Genomic DNA, 21,681 nt, shown 5'->3' with positions numbered 1-21,681 from the left:
CTTGGTTTGGAAAAAAAATTCTGTTTCTAAATTAGGTTTGTAACAGTAATTTTGTTTGTGGCCTATATGAATAATTATTTTGATAATCTATTTATTAAAGACTGGGTAGGGCTGGAAGAGTTGTCAGGGCATCCCCTGCCATGTTTTCTTCTTCTGAGTGATACCAAGACAGAGTGCTCTTGGTGATCTGTCAAAATTGTAAAAAAACTCTACTAGAGAGCCTCACTGCTGTTTTCTCCTTAATTCAAAAACTCCTCCACCAACTGACCAAGTAAAGTCACCTTTTTTTCTGTCCTCCTCTCACCAGAATCTTGTTTGCACTCTGATCATGTCTACTTCTCCTTTAAAGTTTCTTGAAAAGAGTAAACATGACTATGGAGAAGATTCTGGGAAAATCAAAACAACTTACAAGAAGTAAAAAGGAAAGAAATGGAAAGAAAAAAATCCAAGATGTTTACATATATAAATTTGTTTATTTATATTCTCTTCTTTTCAATGTTGCACAACTTCTACATCACATTAATTCAAAATTAGTATTATTTTCATGATTTATGACTTAGGAACTTTTATACATTCAAAAGTACCACTACCTACATATGCTCTACCTTCCTTCCTTCTTTGAAATTAATGCTGAAACACAAGAAACATGCACATGTGAGGTTTTAAAGTTCTTTGGTCAGGTTCACCTTCCACAGTAAAGAAACAGGTTCTGATCTTATTTTACCCCTAGCAGTAGCAATACACAGCAGCAATAAAGGTGAGCCCTTTGCCATTTTGCAGGAGTAATGACTCTGTATCTTTGCTTAACATGGCGAAACTATCATTTTGACAGACTCAACACCAAAAATCAATTTGTTTTTACACTTGTGTTAATAAATACTGAAAGAAGTAAAACAGCAAGTGGTTTCTTTGCTGAGAACCCTTGCTCCAGTCTGACAGTGCTGGATTGGCAGGAAGGAGGGAGACAGGCAGAGTGGCAGAATCACAATAACACTGCAGCACTTCAGCCACTGAACTCCACATGTTAAGTCCAGTGTAAGTTAGTAGGATGGTGACTCTACAGAATGATCCAAAGTAGTAAAATTCCAAGTCTACTACAGGCATAGGATGTTCACCAACTGCACACAAATCCTGTGCTTTCAATACTGGCACCCCAATCTGTAAGAGTAAGTACCTCTCCTTTGCCATGAAAAATTTCAAACACTTAAGTAAAATCACATCCTTTAATGTTTTAAAACATTATCTATATTCCAAACAATTCAGATATTTCCTTTAGAGTTAGGCAGTCCCAACATATAGGATGAAATATTAATGCTTTATATTGAAAGGGTGCTAAGCAGTGCAATGCCACAAACAGCCTTTGGCTCCATTTCTGTGGCATGGGGTGAAGGAAGGTGTCTGGACCATCTCACTAATGTGGCTCTGTGACAATTCAGCCACATCAGTCCTTTTGTGATGACAAACATAATTCCTTTAAAATTGCCTTAATAAAGAAGAGTTTCATTAAAATTAGACTTCCATCTGAAGTATATGTAAATAAAAAACATTGGCTGGCACAGTCAGCATGGCTCAGTTTGGAACATGAAGCACTGTGTCACTCAATCCAGAGCAATGGCCTCTCACCTTCACATACCCATAAACAGAACAATGACACAAATAATACTGCAAGCAACACCCTGCTCTTCTTGGGTTGGTATCTTTGCATTTTGCCCTCTGTGGGTACTCTGAAAGGCATGACTTAACAAACATTGCTCCAGAACTAATACTTCTGATTCATATTAAATAGACAGATACAATACAGTCACATTTCATTTTCTTTTAGTTACAGTGCAATTTAAGTTAAACTATTCTTCTTAATATATTTTTAAACTGTAAACTACACTAGAAAGACACAATAGTTTAATAATTTCATGATTTTTTATCTGAAGTTGTCTGTGAACTTGTATGTAACAAAATCAATTACATTTCTCTGTCAAATTACCATTAACTGAAGATAGGGTACAGACTTTAAGTACTGGAGGACAAAGTCCACTGCCCCCAGGGCAGACAAGTGACAACTACTACTTGAAAGAGGTAATCTCCAATTACCAACAGGCTGCTAAAATGTACCTAAGAATTTATCTGTTCCTATAAATTAACTCTGTGGGCTTTGGTCAATAATGATACAATTTACCTGGCAAGTCTCCGTAATTCTTTCTTCTCAAAGAATTGAATTGAAAGCAGCATTTCAAATGGACAAGTAGTCAAATTGCAAAGAGCTCCTGCTTGAAAATAATTTTGTAAGAATCCAGTTCCTCAAGTGATTTGAGACTGTTTAACAGAGGTAAAAATGTGCTACTTGATTCTGGACCAGCAGGAGCCAGTTGCTCCTCAGTACAGGCAAAAAGTTGGCAGAATTTTCCAGTCCTTTGCTTTTGTGGAAGTAGCAGCTTCTCATATTGGCTGAACTTAATGTTCTCAGAACACACCTAGAAATGATGTGGCAAACTGTATATCCTGCCATAATTAGCACTTCTTAAAGGCAGCTTTCTCTTGCAAAGCTCAAAGCAAGTTCCAATAAAAAAATTCTTTAAAAAAATATTTCAATACTCGTATTAATGAATAAAATATGTCAAAAATGTTTGGATGCTATACTCAATACCTAATACTCTGTGTACAAAAGCAGACATATAAAAAGAGCACCTGACCTTGCTCAGGTGAGAAGAACTGGAAGTGGTTTCCTGGATCATGGTACTAAAGGCACCATGGTATTTAATCCCTTTCACAGAAAGCTTCAAGCCTAAAGAGCAGTTAGGCTGCCTCTGGTAGCTTTCACTAACAAAGATCCCCACAGAACATCAAAATTCTAATCCTCAAAATTATTCTAATTTCCAGCCAAAATTCTTATCACAGCCTGTTAATTCTTTTGCAAACACTGCCTTAAATATTAGGGAAGCTTGCCTCTCTTCCCAGTTCTCACCCAGATATGTACATTTCCTTGGTATGTTTGTGCACAGGCCAAGAAAGGCAGCTGACAATCACTTTGAGTCCTTGGTATCCTGCCAAATGATCAGCTCACTGTACTGCCTATTCATCCTTCTTGAACATCAGTGAGCAAGATATCGTCTAATCTGTTTCAAGTCTGAAAAATAAAGGCAACAATTGTCCTCCCCAGTTACACAGATGACCACTACAACTGCCCTAAGAATCATGATTTTATATTTGTGTCTACTAGTTCTAGAAAAGTGCAATGTATAGAGGGTGCATTCAAGTTACAGCAATTTTATTTCCCTCCTTTTGAACCACATACATTTGAAAATTAAGTTATTAAGTTACACTGGGTCAAGCACACCTGGTTCCACTGTCTTGTAGACTTTGTTCAGAAACACTTCCACCTTGTCATCACCCAAGTGACACATGTCCAAGATGCAGATAACATGTTTGCCATCGAGCTCCTTCGCTGCTTTTACAATTTCATCTAGAAGTTAAGAAAGGTGGTTTTAAAAGGTATTTGCTGTATACTCTGTCCAGAATAAAAAGGTGTACAGAATTGAAAATGTTCTCCATACAATAATGTTCAACTTTCTTTCAGTGAAAAATTTTATTCATAAATTCCATCACTAGAAATGACAGAATCAGAATTAGATATGAGTTTGTAGTTTGGATATTAAAATACTGTTTTCAGAGGATAAGAACAGCTCCAGCAAAAACTGCCTTGAAAGTTCAGTATTACAGCAATTTACTAAAGGTGGTGAAATAGAATTCACATCTCTCACTGAAGAGGTGAACATTGTCTGATCTACACCAGAGATTTCTACAGAGGATTAACTCTTGCACTGTCAGATAAACCAAGAAATGATAAATGAGTAACATCAGTGAAAGGCAGCCTCACCTGAAACAGGAAACGTGTCACCAAGCCTCCCACTGCTGGTGGCCTTCTGCTGGCATGCAGAGATACAACTCATACAAGAAAATAATGTATCATTCTGAATGTCTTGCAGTTGAAACAAGTGGGGATTGTCAGGGCAAAACAGTGGAAGAAAAGCAACATCTATTGCTATATCATGGTTTATACCTGTTGAAGAAAAATATTTTATGTCAGCAGAAAACTTCATATTCAGCCCATCAGCAACTTTGTGCACCACTTCTCTTTTTTTTTAAACAAACCACTGAACTGATTTTTATTTACATCTTTTGTCCATTAGTTAATAATTAATGTCTAAAAATATGTCTCTACATAAAATTATGCACAAGCACATTCAAATTGATATGATGTTATGAAATACTATGGTTTAAGGCTAAAAATGCTGATAGTTCAGAAAACATTAAACCTTGGAAGCCATTTCATCCTCCTTTTAACTTTATCTGCAAATGCAGAGAAATTAACTTTATAACCAGTAAAGTGTGCAATACAGTGTTACTTTCATCTTCAATATTGTATTGTCAGTCTCAGGATTCCAATGACTTCAAATATTCTCTGCAAATGTCCCTTAGCAAATAATGAAAATCTTTAAATTACGGGAACTTAACATGAGCACTGTTAATCAAGGCAATTTCTGTCCCTTTTTAAAGGGAAAACAAAATCAAACTTAATAACCCCCAATAAAGCTAGCAAACAGATACACATCAACTTGCATATTTATATTTTAATAAATAAAAAACAATCAACTGGTGCTTCATGTTAACCAGAAGCAGCATGGAGCAGTTAATGAGTATGGCTAAAATACAGCTTTTCATTTTCTGCCATGGAAAGAAGGCATTGAAAAAATCAACTCAATGAGAATAATGTTGAAAAGAAGCATTTATAGTTGTCTTTTTAAGAACACAGATTTGTTTCTGATAAACAACTCTCCAGCAGAAAGTTAGCTGGCAAGTGCAATTTATTAATTTGCCTGATTACATCAGGACCTATTCCTAACTGAAACAACCAATAGTTTAAGGACTACACACATTCCTCAAATAACACTCGTAAGATTATGCCAAAAACTGAAATTATACAAAAAGTGTTCCTACAAATAAGATATTCAGGCATTTCATTGAAAACTATGTTTAATGAGAATAAAATTTACCCTAAATGGGGACTCTAACAAAAATCTAAAATGTCAATAATTTTTCAAACCTCAGGAAATACTCAGAATCAATTGATTCCCTTAGAGAAATCCATTCAATTTCTGATGAACTTATATTGCTCTTGCTTAACCTTTTTTACACTGCAAGCTACTTACCCAGAACTGTCACTTCATAATATCCAAGGCCAATAGCACTTTTAAATTCATTGATGTTTTTATCTGTTCTGGCTTCTGTTGGCTGGTGCACTGCTGCATGAAGGTTGTACTGTTGCATAAGTAAGTCTTTGTGCACATAATCAAATTTACGTGGGATACTTTCTGGGAAAATTTTGCTGTGATGAAAATAATTCATTAACTTGTCTTTCACTTGTGCCCACAGCTCACTCTGCCAGGAACCACAAGTTCTCCCAGGCTCTTCAGTTTCAGCTATATTATTGACTCCTTCTTGCTCTATTATAAGCACAGAAAAACATTTAGTTGCTTATATAATTGTATCACTCCTCTGTTAAATAAGAAACAATTTTCATCAGAACATTTCAATTACGAACACATGGCAGAAATTAAAAGAGCTATGAGAAAATGTGAGGTCTTATGCTATAAATTGCTTCTGAGATACTAACCTAACTTAAAACTTCTATAAAGATAGACTGAGAATTTATTGTCCATAATGGGAAACAATCCAATGCTGTCCTTTCAGCCATCCCTTAGAAGGCAGCAGGGAACATTGAGTAAAATGACATTCATAATACATTGCTACAGTGGTTCCCCAGAGGCTGATGCAAACCAGATGTACAGAGGAACTGTCTTAACAAAGGTCATAAGGATATCTTTGTTGCCTGGTTTGGACCTGAAGAAAAGTAGTCTTAAGCCTCCTAAGGTTAATATAACAACTATTAGCAACATACCTGTGCAACACTGCAAACTGTCTGACACAGCCTGTCCATTTTTATCTTGCACAGAATGTCCATGCTGATATTCATCTAAGCTATAAAAAGAAAATTATAGTGTGTATATGCATACATATATTTATTTACCTTAAACCTAATTAACTCAAACTCTATGCAGCAAAAGACAGACTTGTAATAAATGATAAATGACAGACAGTGATAAATGATAATCAAGATAGTCCTTTCCCTAAGTTTTTTCAGACATCACAGTGGGTTTTATTCTAATAAGAGGAGAAAGAAGAAAGGAATACATGGGCCTAAGAGCTTATGTTTGCTTGCAGAGTGCCTCTTATGTTTTTCTCCTGCATAATATCCTAGGTAATTTCTTGGCAAAGAAAAGTTTCTTACCATTAATTCAAAACTTTATGATTAAAAAAAGGTAATAATTAATAAGGAATCATTATTCCTTATTAATGATTCCTTATTGTGACAGTTGTACACAGCAGCTGGACACAACAAGTAAAAACAATTTACTTGTGCTCAGTAAATCAGCTCAGCAGAGCTCAGGACTGGCTGATTCCTGGCTTTGGGAAACAGACGGGAAGGGTTCGACACTGGCAGCGGTGTCTGCTGCCCTCTACCGGCACCGGGCGGAAACACCACGTGTGACACGGCCAAACACAGGTGACCGACAGGTGACCGACAGCGACTCGATGGCAAACCTCGCGCTCAGCATGCGGCTGCACTGCCCTGCCATCCCCTCCAGCACCCAGAAACACAGCACGAACGGAGCCATGCCACCACTCCAGAATCCAAAACGACAGAAATGACAAATCTCTGTTTTCCTGTGGACATACTGTCCAGTTGTAATGATCAGTTCAATGAAGCAAACTAGGTATTTGTTAAGCCTTTTTTTAATCATAAAGTTTTGAATTAATGGTACAAACTATTCTTTATCAATAAATTACCTAGGATATTATGCAGGAGAAAAACATAAGAGGCACTCTGCAAGCAAACATAAGCTCTTAGACCCATGTATTCCTTTCTTCTTTCTCCTCTTATTAGAATAAAACCCACTGTGATGTCTGAAAAAACTTAGGGAAAGGACTATCTTGATTATCTTGCATCACAAACAACTGAAACAGGTAAGACTTTGTTAAGGCACCATTAAAATTCCTGACCATCAAAGTAGTTAATAATAATGGCAAGATACAGACAGTAAAAAAGGAATCAAAGATGAACATGCTATTTACAGCATATTGTATTGATATTAAATTTCATAAGTATTTGCAGGTTTTAAAAATATTTTTTCTATTTCATACTAGGGTGTATCTTGAAATTTTCATGGCAATATTTCCTAACAAAGGGAAAACATCTAAAATAGTATCTAGTGAAAAGATAAAAGGAAATGCACTATGGGTTTTGAGTATGAAAGTATATTTTAAGAAATACACTCCCATCATGGATTTATCACCTCTGAAGTGACCTCCTTGTGATGTCCAAATCTAGGCACAAAACAATCCTCACTTAAGCAGTACAACCTGTGAAATTACTGCCCACAAAATTAATTTTCACTTTTGAGATTTGGACCTGTCAAACATAAAATGAAACCCCAGCACAGTGTTAAGAAAGGCTTGCTCAGAAACCAACATGTCAAGTTAGATACACAACAACCTCTCTCCTCATTAAAGCAGAGGATTAAACCAAGTCCTACTGCTGACAAGTAGATATTGTGGAAAGTGGACATCATGGGTTCTTTTCTTTTAAAATTGTCTAGATTTAGAAGTGAATGGGCTCTGATTTAAAGCAAGCAGATCCTCAGGAAAATCCAAAGAAAACTTGTCATGATTTTTCCCCACTTCTTTCACAGATCTGTAGCTGGGATAATTTCTACCTGCCCAACACATTATTCCTCCAGGCCTGCTTTGTGCTGGAGGCGTGGACAGCCTAACTTGAGCAAGGCTTGTAAGGGAAACTACTTGTCTTTAATACATCCAGGTGCTTCTTTGTGAGTGAACCACCATGTCTGCAATGCACCTGAGGCCACCCAAACCCACTTACTGCAATGTGCTCCTGCTGTTGTACACCAAAACACCCACAGCCTATTTTACCCAAGCCAGCTTTAGGAGAACTTGTGCCCTGCCAGATTTGCTGTTTCCAGCCTGCACTCTGCAGACCCCCCTTTTCACAGATGTCCACTTAAAAAATCCTTTCTTCACTATTTTCAGATACATTGATACTCAATTTGTCAGTCATTTTATTTTAAAGTATTGTCATCAAAAATAACATCAATCAAAATATATGGCAGATCAGTATTTTCAGAAACTATTGGGAAAGTAAGCATGTCCCATGCTTCACACCTATTTCCCAAGCACTGAGACTAAATGTGATAAATGAAATTAAAAAAAACCCAAAACTTATGACTCACAGCTATGCCCAAACAATGCAAGGAAGTAAAGTGCCTCAAAGCAATACAAGAAAACATCTCACTCACTGATAAAACTGGTAAAACTTTTTTATAGACTGGCTTGAAATGAACTGGTCTGACACCATTGTGATAAACACATCTACCACAGCAAGTAACATAGAGACCAAAAAGCCTTCTATGAGAACTTGGTAAGTCTACACAAATTGATTTTTAGTATCTACTAATTTTTCCCTGACAAGTTCTGATTTATGTGAAAAAGAGTTGCGAAGGAAACATCACATGGTGTGAAACTTTCGGTCATACAAACCTCAAGATGAATTTCCCTAAATTACAGAGTCCCCATTCCCTTGCTGTCACATCCACAGGAAGGAAAAAATATAAAAGGGTCTACGTGACAAAAAATACAGAAGTGAAACTACAAGGACAGAAGCATGCAAACAAGTTTACTTCATGCAGTATGGAGAGGGAGCATGTAGTGCAGCAATTCTATGGCAACACACTAAATTTACAAAGATTAAAATTCTAAGAAAACTACTGAGCTTTTTTCACTTCCACATACAAATAATCCTGTCTGAAATTCCTGATCTTTCCTCATTCACCATCACTTCATTCTCTATAAATTAAATTACTTTGGAGTACATTAAATTCTTAGAAGTACCATTATGTGGAAGATCTTTACTAGCAAGGATATAAAAATGAACAATAACACTAAATTACCCATTTGCTTTGTTTCTGAAACTCTTAAAAATCAAGTAAGTTACCTCAGAAATGCAGGAACTGTAGCTGTCAATAAAAAAACTCAAGCTCTTACTGCTTAAAAACCCAGACATGAAACTGCATGCTGAAAATAACATACAAAACACTTGATGCTGAATAGTTTAAGTTAGAGTATGTACTTTGAAATATAACTCTACTATTGGATTCAATGATACTTGTGGGCCCAACTCAGAATTTTCTCTGAAATATGTGAAGTTTGTTAAAACTACTATTGTTATTTCATCAATATATTAAAGTATTTCAGTGAGAGCTGACATTCTTCTATATCTAAGGAACAGAAATCAATGCAATTTTAAAGTATGTCAGCTAACTTTCTATTTTTTTTGGCAATTTGGAGAATTCAGCACAATTCTATAGGTAGTTACAGAAATACACGAGTTACCTTTTAATTATATAGAGTGAAACAGCTTTCCATAATCCAACACAGCCTTTCTCCTCCTTTAGCTGAGGTTCTAGCACTAAAGGCATAGAGTGGACACACAGGTAGCGAGGAGAGTAGCAGATTGAGAAAAGCAGAGAACAAAGTAAACATGCCTTAACTTCTGGCTTCACCTATAAGAAATGGGGAGAAGACATTCTTCCCATCCTCCCCCCACCCTGGAAAAAGAGGAACATTTCTCAGCAAGCAAAAGAAAACAAGATTCCTTACAGTCAAGGAAAATCTCCTGATTTTCGTATGGATTTGTACCACAAGTCCCTGCAAAGTCCTGCACCACCTGCAGAACCTAAAGCCAGGTGATGTTTTTAATGAATCAGCTGCAAAGTTAGGTAATAACTTCTCCTAGAAAATGCAGTTTCTACCAAAAGGACCAGGAAACAACACATGGGTTCAAAAGAGCCTTATTTATCCCAGAGAAAAAGCTGTTGCAAATTAGCTTCCAGTAAATGTGTTTCAAGAAAACAGGCATGCTGGTAGGGGAGCAACACTGCAGAATGGTCAAAAACTTTGTTGCCCTATTCCTAGCACTGTAATTCTTGGGTTTAGGAAAGGAAGAAAGGGAAAAGGAAGAGATGCTAAAAGTAAACCAAAAAGGCAATGAGCCATATCTGTAGTCATGACCTAAATCCAGATCACTGCCAAAATACGCAAACATCCTAAATTACTGACACCAAGGAGTTCAAACATTCAAGTTGCTCATGTTCTGCCTGGAACAAGTGACAAGAATTTATGGCCCTTAAAATGCTCATAGGAAAGCAGATTCTAGCCCCTGGTTAACAAATAAAAGCATTCACTCAGTTTTCTTAATAATTTCACTTTTGTAATTATTTCAGTAGGTTCCAGACTTGACAGGGCTCTGGGTTTGAAACTCCTATGTGGACTTCAAAAAAACCCCACCTCCTCTGGATCCAAGCTGAGTTATGTAACACCTGAATGCTGGGGAGTGAAAGGAGCAGGGGAGTGGCTTCCCAGGGACAACTATACTTACACCTCTGCAGCATCAAGAAAAACGCACAGCTCAGCCACCACCAGAAAATCCATTCATTACCATGATGAACCTCTGTTATTATATATTCCCTTAGCAGAAGTAGTAGCAATAGAAGATTTTTAATAACATGCCCAAAATTATGTTTCAGATATATTTAGAGTGAGTGCAGATGAGTGAATAGAAAACATGAAACTCTACCTGATCTGTTCTTTCAATTTGCATCCTTAGAGACTCCTGATCTGTAAAACTTTTACTTGGAGTATTTTTGTTTGATTATTGCAATTATTCAACACAATTAATTTCACATGACTTACCCAAGTTTTCTTCTTACAGTCCGTGTAAAATAGGGGTGAGATGATACAGGAGTAACAGATGTACCTCCCCTTAAAGTAGGAAATTCACCATTACTGTTCAGTATCTATTTAAATGGAAATTCACAAAGCAAAGAACTTTGATGTTTTTCTTTCAGGCAGAACTAAACTAAGACACTCAAACGCTGGAAGTTTTCATATGGAAAAGAATCCACTAAATTTGCTATAACACTGCCAAGACGGAACTTCTATTTACCAAGGTTTTCATAATACTAAATGTTCATTCAATGCTAATTATATTATTTCATTTCCCCTCAAAATATACTAAATATCCACTCTCTTCACACATTATGACTTATGAATGTGAAAAGTAAAGAAGAAAAATATACCCTTTATAGTATGAGAAATCCACTGCAAAAAATCCAGATGTGACTGGCCTGACTTTTGAAACTTTCCATCTGTCAAAGTGTACACCAGGCTCCAGTAGTGAGTATGGCTGTACTAGATTTTACACGAGTGTTGCAACAAACAGCAGTCTTATACAAGCAGTTACTTTACTCCAGAATTTAACACAGCTGTATCAAACAAATTAAAAGTTATTTTGAGCCCTTAGGTTAGCACATGACCACTATCTACTTTCCTTTCTGACAGCAAGTTACAGCTACATGCACTACCCCATTGCCCAGAAATCAAAAATAAGGTGTGTTTGAAATGAAGGAACAGGTATACCTGATTCTGCATTTTCAGCCAAGATGTCTGACTTCCTCACATCACTGTAACTGTTGTTTGTTCCACAGCTATGTCACTAAACTACATTTGGTTCAAGTATTAACTACTTTTATCTCAAATCTGTGAGCTTAATAAGAAAACAGTATAAAAATTAATCAGAAGAGAGCACCACAAACCTACTTTAATTAATCCTTCATTAGCATGAATAGTGTAACTGCCATCACCTGATGCCAGGAAAAGTACATAATTACATTTCAAAGATTAAACTATATATGCTTTTAAAGCTCTCTTATTATTTTCTACAGCCTGGGCTCTGGCTTAATTTCTGAAAGCAGTTTTTAGAAGATCCACCACATATTAATGAAGAGATCTTACTGTTCTGCATCTCTTCTGAATCTGCGTGGTGTCCTTCTCTTGCCTGAACTCCTTTTTGACAGCGGAGCTTGGTGCTGATGCTCCCCAGGAGTGCAGGGTGGCCCCAGAAAAGACTGAACTCCTTCATGTTTTCCCTTGTCAACAGAGTCTTCTTTGGACACAGAAGAACTTCCAAGAGACTGAGAGGCATCTTTCTGCAACAACAGTTAATTGTTTAAGAATTTCAATGCACTTAAAGCTACTTCTTCCAACTCAAAAACTTGCAAATTTCAGACAGTCACCTTACATCTAGCAGAAATGATATTCTAATCATATTAATAAGGTAAATTCTGTCTAGAAGGTGACAAGTGAGCATGTTGCAGCAGTTGCCTCTCCCACACTCCAATTTACACGAGGTGATCAGTCAAACTAGTAACTTTGAAACAGATAGAAGTTTTACAGAGGACTGCCAAAACACATTCAGAGAAGCACTGAATCATCACTTTTTAAAATATTGCTCTCAAAAATCAGATTAAGAGACAATGTAATGAGATTCTGAACTCATATGCAAAATTCTCCATTCTAATGACAATCACAGCTGCTTTGGCATTATCTGTCACACCCCATACCTGGACCAGGTCCCCTCCTGGGGCTTCTTCAGCTGCACTGCTACAGCTGATGTATCTTATGGCACTGATTATGCCCTGAACAGCAATTCGCTTGTGTTCTCTGTAGTGCAGGTCTTCAATCTCTTTCCCTATTTCACCTATGGGTTTCAAAACTGATTCAACTGCAAAAAAAAATAATTTCCACAATCAAGTTTTAGAGTCATATAATACCAGAATCTCTGAACACAAGACTAAAGAGAAGATTTACTAAATATTAAATTGATTTAAACTTATGCTTTTAAAGAATTCTAAACTTTTTAGTTATCCACATCACATGGAAAAAAATTAAAACGATAAATCTTTTTTGTGCATAAGCATCTGTTAGTATGCATTGTCAGCCACCACAATTTCTGTTTCAGGTGAAATTTCCAGTTCAATGTAGCCTTCAGAATAACTATTTTTAATTTTGATGTAGCAGAATATTCAGAGTAAAACTTCTGGGTATATGTGTAGCTCAGCTCAGCTTCTACAATTCTCCTGCAGCTAGCAGTGCAATATTTTCTGTGAGGTGAGGATTTAGCCTATGAAACATTTAGTCACAAAAGGAAGTTTTCTTGGAGTAAGACTGACTGGAAAGGCCACAAATCTAAAGATATTTAATATGTGATACCTTCATTGTTTTTACAATATTTCAAAAAGCTATCAGGAGGTCGTGGAAAAGGGTAATAGCCACCGATGACAGTTTTCTTTATTTGATCAGCTTCACTTTGAGATTCCATCCACTGAATGAAGTTTTTCACTTTGGCATCCTTGGTGTATGGCTGGCCCTTGTGCCACCCTTTTAAGACAAAATAATCAGATATCAAAACCAAAGCAGGCAACTGACATTTGTTCTCATTTTGAAACTCCCCTGAACACTACCTAGAAAAAGCAAATTAAGAAAATCTTGAGAATACAAAAGATGTCTTTTGTCAAGAGTGTTTCACAAATGAGTACCTTGAATTCCTTGACTACACTTGCATTTGACACTGAATGTCAAACGTTAAATAACAGAAAAAACCAAAACAACTAGCAAAAAAGCTCCTAGAATAGGAAAGCTGCAAGTGTTTTTTAATATTTTAAGTAAGTGGTAACCACAATTGCTACCCTATCAAAATATTAACAGCTTGAAAGAATTAGTAAACATGTGTCTTAACCTAGAAATACTTTTTAGAGATAAATCCATTTTAATGTCTTACAAAAATGCCATTCGCCTTCTTGTCTTCTGCAGTGATGTTTCCTTATTACATCATAGTCAGTACTGATTGATTGTGCTGTAAAATGAAAATACCCTTTCCAAAGAAACAACATGAGAACTACATCAAACTAGAAGTAGTTTAAGTTACCTTTAATGAATATTTGACTTTCATTTGAAGTTGTAAGGTAAACTGTCCTGGAAGGATTCTCAGTCATCACTCTCATCTGTGTGCACACCAAGTATGTCACTGGAGAAAAAAACACTTCATTTTTTTTTCCTGACAGTTCATTGATTTTAGAATAGCAAGATTGACACACACTGGATTGATTTTATTAAGTCCTCTAAACAAGGCAATTTAGTTCTTGACCCTTCAAATGTTTCACAAAGGTTTTGAGTCTCCATTATAAATTACCATATGGACATGTAATTAAATCTTGAATTTAATTTCAGCACAGATATTACAACTGAAACATGAGATACTTCATCAGGTAGGATATTATTGAAACAAATAGTATAAATATTGGTATTAGATAGCTGTGTTTCTAAAGGATAAAAAGTATAAAATCATGAGAAATTATGGCATGCCACTGCAAAACTTCTAAACAGAGCTCAAACTTACTCTTTGGTTAGTATCTCAGTTAAACACTGGAATGTCATTCCTTCCCACTTCCCCAGAACACTCAAGATGAATGCAGCCATAATCTAAGCAGGATTGTGCAGCTGGTGCTGCATCAAATGATAAAAATATGCATATCAACACCAACCAGTGTTAAAAAAAGAATGAGTGCTTGGAGGAGAAGAGAAAGAAGGCAAGAAGAAATATTTAAAGCTCTTTTAAAATCCTTCATTAAGGATTCCCTAGTTTAAAATTTATTAGTCTTAGCTCATGTGTGATAACTAACACAGCTGGGTGATGATTGCTGTTTGGGCAAAAAACACTGTTCCAAAGAAATGAAGTTTTTCCACTTTCACCTCTCTCTTCATTCAATCCTCTTAAATTATTCCTGTCTGTAAAAAAAGCAGATATTTGCAGGTCAAGAGGAATAAGAGATTTGACCAGCTGCTGCCTTTAATTGCCTCTGATGCAAGAGATGTTGCCTAGGTTCTTCTTCACAGAAACATCTGAAATGAAGGAGATCAGAGCAGCCCATCTAACTGTTTATGCTAACTGACAGACTGCAATTTGTAAGGGTTTCAAATATTTAAGCTATTTTTTATTCTTAAATTTTAATTTCTGATCCACTATCTTCTGCTTGAGGAGATGAGATAAATTGTGGCATTTTTTATTCAGTGGCAACTAATCTCAGAATTAGAAATTCACAATGAACTAGAAAAACATTAAGAATAATTATTAGTGTTATAGAGAGATGAATACTTGGATGAATATGCTCAAACACATCTGGCTGAGAAGTTGCAAATAATTCCAGTATGAACGGTTGTTCTGAGGTCCCATCGATGGCATGTGCCCAACGATACAGCCAGAAGTCTTCACTGTGTTCTAGATAAACAAATATTAAGAAAAATGTATAAGCATTTACTTAGAAATTTAGAAACTATTTGAGAAGTTCTGAAAGTCATATTTATAGAAAAACCTCTTTTTCTGGCTCGCTCAGCCCTTCCTACAAATGTCACAAGACCAATAACATCACAGGAATGATTGTGCGGTAAGTCATCCAGCTCTGACCTAAAAGCAAAATAGAAGAAAGCTGGGTAAGCTTTCTCAGAACCTCTGCAAAAAGCATTTCCAATTAACATTCACTGTAAGGTAGTGTAATTTAAATTCCAGCTTGATAGCCAACAAAATTCTATTTACCTTGTGATAAACCTATATTTAACTTCAGGTAATCCCCACTCTGGCTTAACCATTTCTTCTGGAATAATACTTATTTCAGTCGGAGGATCCCGAACATTGAGGCAAATTTCTGACAAAGAAAAAAAAGTAATATTTATGGCATAAATACAAATTATCATCATCATCATTGTTATAATAATGATATAACAAAGGTATCAACAACCTATAAAGAAACCGGGGTAAAGTTTCTTAAATATTCTGACTTTGTGAAATCATTCATCAATTTCTCTGAGTTCAGGTTTTCATCAAAATAAAATAAGAATTCAGGTACAACAAAGCAATTTTATCATGTGAGTAATGTTAAACTCTCCAACTGCCTACGAGAGCCAACTGGTACAATCCAGGCAGTATTTTAACAGGAACTAATCCAACCATTCTGATTAGACACAAAGTACTTTTTACACTAGCTTTGCTGTCAAATGCCAGTGAGGTCTGAAACTGATGTGCAGACAATGAAGTAAAACAGAACTGGTGCATGAGAATTTCCATATTTGATGCCAGTTCAATAGGACAGAAATACACCTTGGCCATAGAGGAAAACACCATGTCTTCCCATGCCTATTCTATAGCACTTGAACATTTTATTTCTCAGACTGTTTTGATGCTAAATTACAAACATGGTGGAGCACTGGGGCAAGCAAGGTGTTCCTCAACCAGATTAAAAAATACAGGAATAGTGGCTTCAGCTTCTAGAATATACAAGGCAGTACTTTGTAGTCTCATAACAGGACAAATCTTGCTGGTATATAAAAGACAGATTCTGATCAGGTTCTTGGGTTTGAGTAAGGGATTATTCAAAAAATGCACCCAGGGAAGAAATTAAGTAGATATAAATAACACATACAACTGTTTATGTAACCATATCTGGTGCCTCACCCTGACAGTGCAACATTTGGAAGGTGTTCTACTTCAAGTCAGAGCCTCTACTTAGGAATGCTCTCTAGGCTTCTGCTTTCTAGAAATGCATTCAGAGAACTGTGGTGGTTTTGCATATGGTTGTTTAGGACAGCATTGCCACGAAAATTCCTGAAACAAAACTTTCCCATGCATCAAAACCATCTCTCAATTGTTTCATTATTTTGAGATTAAATGAAAGTCATACACTCAGGTCAGGATTACACAAAGGCTGTCATCAGTGCCACACAAATCCACTGCTGCGTGAATCTGAAATAAGCACACTGCCTGGCAGTGCAATTCAAGGCATTGGTACTAAGTTCCAAAGGTTTTAGGCTGTGAAATGGCACCTCTCAGCAAGTCCCACAATGCTGCAGCTGCAAACAGGGGCCAGCAATGCAGAGCTCCCTGCACAGCAGTTGAGGGATGTGCCTGAAGCACAGCACCTTGCAGAACTCTCCATCTGGAAACCTTTTAACACTGGCGAATTGATAATTCTCCAGATACACTGTACAATATTCACAGGTGTGTGGTTCTCAGGACACACTGGAAAGTTGGGATTTGATGGCATTACAAATTTAAAATAAATGAAGGAAAAAGTAATTGTTACTTTTGTGATTTAGTGTAATTGAAACCTGAAATATTGCCCCACATTGGGCATACACAGAGGTATTTAGTGAGGTAATAATTTCACTTCATCTGAACAAAAAAAAAGAAAAAAAACCTCATGCAATGGAAGTTGCAAAAAGTCCATCTTACATATGCTCTAGAATTTTTTCTGGATATTCTGTTTTCTTGTGACTGTTCTTATATGAATATGGTCATACCCTCCATCCATGCATCATGGGAATATGTGAACTCATATTAACACAAAATTCTCACCTTTGTGCAAAGAACTGAGATTCTGTACATACTTTTCTATGAACCAAAGATTTACAGTTTCTGCAGTTTATCTGTGCACCATGGTGCTCTCCAATGGAATGACTTCTAGTTCTTCCATCACAGAGCAATTACCCTTTACAGCCCAGTTGCTGAATTGGCCATTTTGATCTCTTTGTTACCATTCCTACCCCAAAGATTCTTGTAAGAAATCAGAAGTGCAGAAATGCATGAAAATGCAGATATTTGCACATAGAGAAAGTCACCTCAGATGGCATATTTTACTCTGTCTTCTTTGCATAGAAAGGTTTGTGGCAATCATAATTGTTTTCAGGGTTGGCTTGTAGTTGTCATCACCTTCCCTCACAAACTTCCATTCCTAGCTAAACATTTCTATCTCCTGCCAAGCCATCAAAAATACTTCAGACACTGAAATCTGGTTTAAATGCAAATATTTATCAGTCAGGGAAGATATTGCTTCTGGCAGTGAAAACATTGCTTCTTTTTGTGCACTGTAGCTAACTTTTTGTAGCTTCTTTTCATGCACTGTTTCCTGACTCCATTAGGAAACTGTCATTGTCAATAAGTGATACATACATCACCCTTCACCAACATGCATATTGTTCCAAGAAGTTACTTGAATTTCCTGAATGCTGGCTGTCATTTTGTTCTGAGTATACAAGCACAAAATGGGAAAGAGCTCATACAGAGTGAAGGAAGAGAGAAAACAACCCCAAAGTTGATCAAATCCAGTTTGAAAAGGCCATTACTGTTATATTGCAGGACTTGTATTTTTGTAGCATAGCTCAAAGAGTATCTGCCACACTAAACAACTGGCAAGTAAGACAATGCTTTTTTATAGCCAAGGAATATTCTTCATGCACACTCCCACAGTGATGCTCTTTCAGCACACAGAAGTCATCAGTGTAACTTTTTATTCTGTGGAGCTGTGCAGATACTCTGGGCCTTGACAGTATAAAATCTAAAGTCAGATGAAGTGATAATGTCCTTCAATGACCTGGAAAAAGATGTGTGCAGTGTACAAGTGATATGTGTGTTAAGCAGGAAGTAGAATCAGATAAAAATCATTACTAGAGGCCTATCCTTATAATCTCTGCTCCTGATATCAGAGATTCTTTTTTATTTTTTAAGTAAAGGGTTTAACTAAATTTGGCAGCAAACTGTGTAGACATGATTCAATATAAACAAGGAAGAGCAAGAACCTGGAAGCTCAGACACCTTTCAGAAGTACTAATTAAGGATTTATACCTTATCGATTAGTCTCAGCAATGGATCACTTTCTATTTTATTTCTATGGAGAACTACTTTGCACAACTGTATTTTATAGACTCAAAATGGGTTTCTGCAATACTTAACCAATTGTAGCAAATCTCTTCATCTGTGAATCCCCTGGGGTGGGGTGTGTTTTAAACGGGTAACTGGATTTGATGGCATACTTGGCAAGGAGCAGCACTGTGCCAACCTTCATGCTGTGATACCATTCAGGACACAGAGAATTCCACAAAACCATTGACATCATGCCTGAGCCATCAGCAACTTCAAAGTAAGCCTGAAGAAAAAAAGAGACAATCTACAGTCATCACATTTATTATCATTCTGCTAGGTATTTATTTTGGATAATGCACGAGTACTTGACTCATAAATGAGTTCTCTTGTTAGAAATGGATACAGAAGATGTTCCAGAACTTGTACTGAATACTAAGAGTGGAAAAAATTCCCAATTTTTAACCTGGGCAAATGCTGAATCTGAAACGGAGCAGATAACTAAGCAGTTAAAAAAGATTTTTAAATTAACCCACCACACCTCCAGTCTCCTTTTCCAAGAAGTTCAACACAAAAATATCACAAGTTAAATGTATTAGAAAAATCATTAAGAATTTTACAGTAAAATAATCTATCTGAAAGTCAACAGATGACAGAATCAGGGCCTAGAAATAATTTAAATATAGTGCTTTTTTTTTTGACAGGATATACTAAGTCCAATTTTCAAAGCACAGAGACCAGAAATGTTTAGGCTGTTAAACTACTAACACCTCAAAGTATCCTTTTCTTCACAAAAAGCTCAAATGAACTATAGTAACTGAAATTCATCCACTAAAGTTTGTAAATATATGATCATAAAACTCAGCATTTGAAAACTCAGCTCTAGAGAGCTCAACATTTTTGTAAAGGCAGCATTTTCCATATAAAATAGCTATAAAATAACTTTATGTGCTTACTATATAGGAAAAATTATTTTCAAATATCCTACAGAAATCTGAGTGTTAACCTATGCATTTATCCCTCTTTACCTGATAAGGCATATCCATTTTTTTCTCTGGTTTTCCATAGTACTTTAGTCTAGATTTGTGCAGGATTCTCACAAGAAGTGGATGGAAATGCACTCTGCTTCTCCATGTCATTTCCAGATGACCAAGATTAGTCAGTTTGGAGACTAAGGTTAAGGGGAGGGGAAAAGAAAAAACCAAAAAAGAGCATTCATGATCAAACGTCTAAGTTTTCAGGAGTAAAGAGGCAGGAGGTTACATGTATTTTATTAATGTTTCTAACATTTAACAAGGCTCATCTGCTGATATCATTCACCAATAAAATTCTGTTATGAACTATCTGTACACAGCATAGTTTTGCTCTTCTTTTTAATTGAGACACATTTTAAATGACACAGAAGAGTTGTCAGTTGGGTGGCAGCTTCTAAGCGTGAGCATCCTGCCCCACAGACCAGACACAAGACTACCACTGCATCCAGTGTTTTTGGCACCTCAGGAGACTGGGCACAAACACCACAGCTACATCTCTTCAGTCAATGTTTGTAGAGTTTAAAAAACTCTCTCAAAGCAACAAAGAATCACAGAAGGGGTTGGGTTCAAAGGGGTCAGCTCGATCCAATACTCTGCCATGGGAGGGACACGCAGCTCACACCAGGTTGCTCAGAGCCCCATCCAAGCTGGTCCTAAACGCTTCCAGGGGTGAAGTATCCACAGGTTGACAACTCTGGGATACCTGTGCCTGTGCCTCACCATCTTCCCAGGGAAGAGGTTTTTCCCACAGGAGCAGGTGAACTGTGACACAAGTGGCACATTCCTAGTGAGGCCAAACACAGCTGGAGGAGACCAGGAAGCTCAGCCCAGCTGCACAAGCAATCACAGAATCAATCAGGTTGGAAAACACCCCTAAAATCACCGAGTCCAACCTATGACCAAACACCACCCTGTCAGACAGGCCATGGCAACAAGTGCCACATCCAGTCTTGCCTTCAACACTTCTAGGGACGGTAACTCCATCACCTCCCCGGGCAGACTGTTCCAATGTTTAATCACCCTTTCTGTGAACAACTCTTGCTTATGTGCAAGCTAAGCTTTCGCTTAAGACTATGTGCCCTTGCACTGCCGCTGGTTGCCTGGGAAATGAGCCCGAGCCCAGCTGGCTACACCCTGCTGTCAGGTGACTGTAGAGAGCGACAAGGCCGCCTCAGCTCCCTCTCGGGACTTGTGCTCCCGACCCTTCCCCAGCTCCGCCGCCCCACACACACGGCACCGTCCCCTCCCTCAGGGCGTCCTTGCCGCACCCCTACAGCCGCCTCCTCCGCGCTTACCGTCCACATCCACCTGCACCGGGGGCCTGTCCCGTACCCACACGTCTCCATAGGGATCCTCGTTGTTCCAGAGCGGCAGGTAGTGCCTATTGTCCCCGCGGAGGGGCTGGTGCGGGCGGTGCCCGTCGGGCGGGGTGCCCGCGGCGGTGCCGGTGCCCCCGTCCCGCTCCAGCCCCTCCAGGCAGAAGAAGCCGCGGTTCAGGCGCCTCTCGTCGTAGCGGAACGAGCAGCGCGTCAGGCGGAGGCGCGTCCCCGGCCGCAGGCGCGCGCGCTGCACCAGCCCGTTGAGGCGCGGCGCGAGGTGGCAGCGGTACCAGCCCGCGCCGTCCGCCAGCGTCAGGTCGTACCAGTACTGGCGGGGGGCGGCGGGCGGCGCCTGCGCCAGGTACCGCTCCACCGCCACCACCGTCACGGCCAGCGGCTCCGCGGGCGCCGCGCTCAGCTGCGAGGAGCGCTGCACCATGTCGAACACCCTCTGCAGGCAGAAGGCCCCGCCGCCCTCCGCCGAGGCCGCCGCCCGGTTCTCCTCGGCGCATTCCGGGGCAGGGTCCTGCATGACAGCGCCCTGGCCGCCGCTCCCGGGCGAGAGCCGCGCTCCGGGGCGCTGCCGGGGCCGGCCGCGGCTTCCCGCTGTCAT

General features: G+C 38.2%; 1 protein-coding gene across 1 annotated transcript; it reads right to left on the bottom strand.

The window, feature by feature from the left end:
• Nucleotides 1-488: 488 nt before the first annotated feature.
• On the bottom strand, nucleotides 489-21,681 carry RADX (RPA1 related single stranded DNA binding protein, X-linked). The gene is made up of 15 exons (XM_054289758.1): nucleotides 21,045-21,681; nucleotides 19,744-19,886; nucleotides 18,809-19,001; nucleotides 15,620-15,728; nucleotides 15,399-15,490; nucleotides 15,182-15,304; nucleotides 13,955-14,053; nucleotides 13,240-13,407; nucleotides 12,591-12,751; nucleotides 11,983-12,176; nucleotides 10,882-10,950; nucleotides 5,954-6,033; nucleotides 5,205-5,498; nucleotides 3,872-4,054; nucleotides 489-3,457 (listed from the first exon to the last, which is right to left on the bottom strand). Exons 1-15 carry the CDS (start codon nucleotides 21,679-21,681, stop codon nucleotides 3,312-3,314), a joined length of 2,691 nt encoding a protein of 896 aa, XP_054145733.1. The 3' UTR covers nucleotides 489-3,311.

The sequence above is a fragment of the Melozone crissalis genome, unplaced genomic scaffold (assembly GCF_028551555.1).
Source record: "Melozone crissalis strain CALT ecotype California unplaced genomic scaffold, PUWL_Pcris_2 ptg000068l_1, whole genome shotgun sequence".
Classification (NCBI taxonomy): domain Eukaryota; kingdom Metazoa; phylum Chordata; class Aves; order Passeriformes; family Passerellidae; genus Melozone; species Melozone crissalis.
Note: the sequence above shows the minus strand (reverse complement) of the source record. Positions and strands in the feature narration are given on the sequence as shown.